The sequence below is a fragment of the Hippocampus comes genome, unplaced genomic scaffold, assembly GCF_001891065.2.
Source record: "Hippocampus comes isolate QL1 unplaced genomic scaffold, H_comes_QL1_v1.1 scaffold124, whole genome shotgun sequence".
Classification (NCBI taxonomy): Eukaryota; Metazoa; Chordata; class Actinopteri; order Syngnathiformes; family Syngnathidae; genus Hippocampus; species Hippocampus comes.
In genome coordinates this window covers 98,288-102,903 of record NW_017805075.1, presented here as the reverse complement: position 1 = coordinate 102,903, position 4,616 = coordinate 98,288, and the positions used below count along the sequence as shown (strand labels likewise).

At 45.1% G+C, this 4,616-nt stretch overlaps 1 protein-coding gene across 1 annotated transcript in view; it reads right to left on the bottom strand.

Annotated features, from left to right (window-relative positions):
• Window positions 1-276: 276 nt before the first annotated feature.
• The window catches only part of LOC109512933 (uncharacterized), an 18,318-nt gene continuing 13,978 nt past the window's right edge, over window positions 277-4,616 (bottom strand). Inside the window, exons 8-10 of the mRNA XM_019865042.1 lie at window positions 4,126-4,175; window positions 2,682-3,831; window positions 277-2,429 (exon numbers count right to left, since the gene is read on the bottom strand). Coding sequence (XP_019720601.1) covers window positions 2,295-2,429; window positions 2,682-3,831; window positions 4,126-4,175 — 1,335 coding nt within the window. The 3' untranslated portion in view covers window positions 277-2,294. The remainder of the gene's footprint in view (window positions 2,430-2,681; window positions 3,832-4,125; window positions 4,176-4,616) is intronic.

Below are 4,616 nucleotides of genomic sequence, written 5' to 3'. Positions count from 1 at the left end.
ATGATGATGAGTTAGGAGTAAACTTATTTCAGATGTCACATAGAAACACACAGAAGTTTCTGTGGTCCTACCTCAGACTTGGGCAAAAGCAAGCAAACAAAAGACCTGAATCTCAAGATAAGGTACAGTACCGGAATATGAAGGATCATAAGTAAACGTTCTTCCCTTTCACTTATGCAATTGCATTTGTCTTCCTCATTCTGCCATTCCTGTTTCAATCTCAGAACGAAGAAACTAAGTTCTCAATAAGTGGAATGCGGTACTTGTTTGTACTTATGAAAAAAAAAACAGTTGCATGCTTCACTGTAATTTGTCTTCCTCTTGGAACTGACGTTGTGTTCATTTGTATTTAGTTTTCACCATGTTTGACAGCTGCACATGGTGTCTGACGGTACCAATTTGCATTTAAAGTGAGGCCTCCGTCTGAAAAGCTCTCGCCTGTAGACTGAGCTCGTCATGTTCCGTCTTGATTGTGTTTCAGCTCCAGCTGCGGTGGAGGGCGTTTCCCTCCAGTGTGCCGTGTTTCCCCATCAAGCCTTGCTGTGTATTTAACGACTGCCTAGCTGCTTGGTCATTGTCGGATTGTTGACCACGCTCTCTGTTGTGTTTCAAGTGTTGCTTTCTCGACCTCTCGATACTATTCGTAGTGGCTCTCGTTGTGTTCACAGATCCTTGCTTGTAAATATTTTTGTTATTCAGTTGTTGCTCTTGATCAATGTTTTCGTGTGATTGGACTTTTGATATTTCGTTTGTGTATTCATGGTGTTCTATTGAACCTTGCCTTTGTAAGTGCTTTTTGTTTTCGGTATTGTTTTTCCTGGCTCCTTGTGACCAGCGATTTCAGTTTATACTTTGTCGGTGTGATTTTTTTCTCGAATAAATATTTCTGCAATCACACTTTGTCTGAGCCTGCATTTTTGGAGACCAAATTCATTATTCGGGGCAGTCTGAACCTGACAAAGCTCAGGAATAGCGAAAATATTTATTGATAAAATGAGCAGATTTTTTTTCCTGTGGATTAAAACGATGTTTTAAGATTTTAAAATGATGTCAATCAAATGAACAGACAAAAAGCCTCCCTACTGTACATATGACTCCCATTGGGCCTCATTAACAATTGTGAATTTTGTGTGTATAATTTGATGCACAGCTCTGTGATTCGCTAACAAATGTATGTTCCGACTTGAATTTGTTATTACTCTGCAGACAACTTTAGACAATGCATATGCAGAAATAATAAAGGGTCAGCGTTTTTTTTGGGCGGGGGGGGGTTAAAAAAACACTTTTTTTAACCTAAGATGGTCAACATATTTAAACAACATTAATTAAAACGGTAACAAAAATGACTGAAAATGGAAATTTGCTGATGAGTTTACAAAATGTCCATGAGATGGACTCTTCTCCACCATACATGTACTCACAACCTTGAAGTTTCAATTTAACACTAAATGTACAATACAACATATGGGCATGTCAGTGAAATAAAACACTCATCTTCACTCATCCATTATAAGACAATATCAAAAAGGGACCAAAAAAAATATAACCTGTAAATGACAGTTTAATGTCATCACTTTAACATTCGTTCCATTCGCATATGCCAACTATGACTGAGTTTCTGATTATAGCCATTATTCGCTCCTCTCGTGGAGTGAGATCAGGTGTCTTCTTTCAATTTCCTTTTCGTTAGTTCTCTTCTCCGATGTCCCTTTCTTTCCATCCAGCTTAATTCAGCCACATTTTTTTCACAGGGGCCACGGTGCGGATGTCAGGTGACACTACATTGACAGCCTCCGTGATCGAGGCCCAGTTATGGATTTTGTTTGTCATCCACACTCTGGTGTAAACCCTTTGAATAAGCGGCATTTTCTTTGCTTACATCATTGACACGATAACTTCAATTTCCGCCTTGCCGTAATGTCTCTCGTAACTTCAAACCTCCTCGCCGATCTCATTTTGATGCATTAAACGGATGTCCTTATATAGGAGATTAGGGGTGGGATTGATGCAGATTGCAGATCGCAGGCATGAGCCTATCAATTAGAATGAATATGCATGGTGGGGAGAAGAAAATATGCCGCACGTCATGAATCTAATCATGATTTTGCGTGTACACTGAACTTGTGCACAGAGTAAGAACATTTCTCTGCATTTGGTAGTGAATGAGGCCCAAGAGAATGACTCACACCATAAAACAAATCGAACAAAGTCCACCACAACACTCTCACATCAATTCCATCACTTCAGCTTCTGTCCTCTTCGTTGTGCTGTGAGATCAGCGAACTGATTGTCCTTCACTCACAACTGTGCTCCGCAGTCTGGGATCTTGTGACTTTGCTCCGGTTGGACGTTTGTCGCTGAGTAGATCGAAATGGACGAGCAAAGCAGAAGGTTAGGGTGCTGCCGGAGCTGCAGTCATAATTTCCATCCTGGTTGGAGAGACAAAGACGAGTTGAATCTATTTGCTCTGAACCAGCACGCACACACGCAGGTGTGGTCCTGCCTGAGGCTCAAACTCAGGTGGAGTCGAGTGCACTAACTATCTAGAGAAAATGCTCGGGCTGCACCAACTTTTGAGGTGAGGTGAGTGAGGTTCAACCAATGCACATTTGCACAGTGCAAGGGCATCTGTTACAGTGGCATGCAGTAAGGGAGAACTGGGACTATTGTGCTCAACTCACCTCTGCCATGGGAGATCTCAGGCTGGATGTAGCACCATTGATCCTGCTTCTCCGTTTGGGCTCAGTTTCCCTTTGGGCACGACTGACCTCTTCTCTCTGTCTCATGAACCTGTGGTTGACTATCTTGGTGACACTGTCGTTCCTCGGCAACGAGGACGCAGAAGCCCTCATGGGAATGCGCTCTAGGCTGCTTTTCATCTTCTGGGCCGACCCCGGTCTGTCTGCCCGACCACTCACACGGCGTAGAAACTCGGTGACCAAACCCCCTGCAGATTTGTTGGGGGGCTTTAGATTCTGGCCTGGAGGCTCACAAAGAAGAGGGCTGAGGTTCATTCCTGCAGCAGATCTGTGACTCATTTGGCCAGAGTGGCTTTGGTGATTCCACAGCGTTCGATCACGCGTGTGTGCTGTAGATGTGGGGCTTAAGTTAGAAGATGCACCGGATGCTGATTGACTTCGATACAGTTTCGGCGAGGAGGCGGTGAGTCTGGACCTTTCGGTTCTAGTTGTTAGTCTGTCCAGTGAGGTGGAGATGCTGCGAGAGCGGGAGGAGACTAGAGAAGAGTTGACCGCCCGAGAGGGGCTGTGTCTCACCGTGACAGGACCCTGGGGTCCTTCGGTCTGCAGGCCGATACTCACCATCAACGGCCTCATATGAGTCTGCGTACCGGAGCAGGCCATATCTACTCCTTGGCCCGCTAATCTCGTTCTGCTCACCTGTGAGCCGCTGTGACTCCCCTGCCTCCAGCCAACAGCCATCTCCTTCATGTCGTCGCTCAGGTTGGCTGAAGAGCCGACACAAAGCATTGAAAAGGAGGTCGGCGGCGTCCACCAGGGAGACTGTGTGTCAGATTCTCTGTCACTTTCGGGGCTTTGCTTAAGCTGAGCTAGCTGGACTCTGCGCTTGGATGGGGGGCTGTAGTAAATGCGCAGAGCTGACTTCTCTGGAGCAGTGTGGCTTTTCTCCATGAACATCTGGTCAAAATCTAGATCAGGGAAGCTAAGTGGCATGATTTGATGGTCCCACGTCTTAACAGGCTGCTCCTGGTCAAGTAGGGCAGCCTGCTGGCTCAGATAACACCAGTTCTTCCTCTTGTAGGCTTGTGGAGAAAACTGGCGCTTAAGTTTCTGCCTTATGGAGCTACACATTCTGCAAATACAGTGGGGGGGGGGGGGTAAACCACAACCAGATCAATCTCATTGATGTAAATGAAGGGTGTCTAAACTATGGGAGTCACCAAAGGCCCTCTGCCTTTTTTTTGGGGGTGGGGGGGTAGATAAGAAGAAGCACTTTTCACACAGTCTGTGCTGTTGTTTAAAAAAATATTAGGGTGGGAGGTGTGATCAGTGGGGTTGAGGCATGTTAAATTAATTCCAGGTTAAAAATGTCAAGTGGGAGGAAAAAAGGGTTTGGACCCCCGATGTAAATGTAGCAATCACTAACCTGTCAGCGTCAGAGCGTCCCTCAGCAGTGACAACACCACTGACAGCACACTGAGAGGGAGAGAAAAATACATCGTTTGTTAAGCATGGAAATGATGTTTTATCGGAGTCAATTTGATTCCCACAAAGCAAGACTGTTCAATACCGATGACAGGTCATATTGATTTATACATCATACAGAGATGAAAGTGGACTTTTCTGAAAATTCCGGAAAAAATAAATAAAGAAATAAATAAATTTGTGTGTGTGTGTGTGTGTGTGTGTGTGTGTGTGTGTGTGTACACACACGCACACGCACGCACGCACGCACGCGCACGCAGGCACTTGGCCGATCAAGCATGAATTAGTTGACACAAAACGCTATTCAAATACTCGACATTCAATGATTAATCTTCCTTTTGTGTGCACACGTGTACCCTTTGTGGCTTCCGTTCGGGCCGAAATTTCGAAATCTCCAAGATATGGCGAGGCCATGAGAATGCGAGGCAAGGG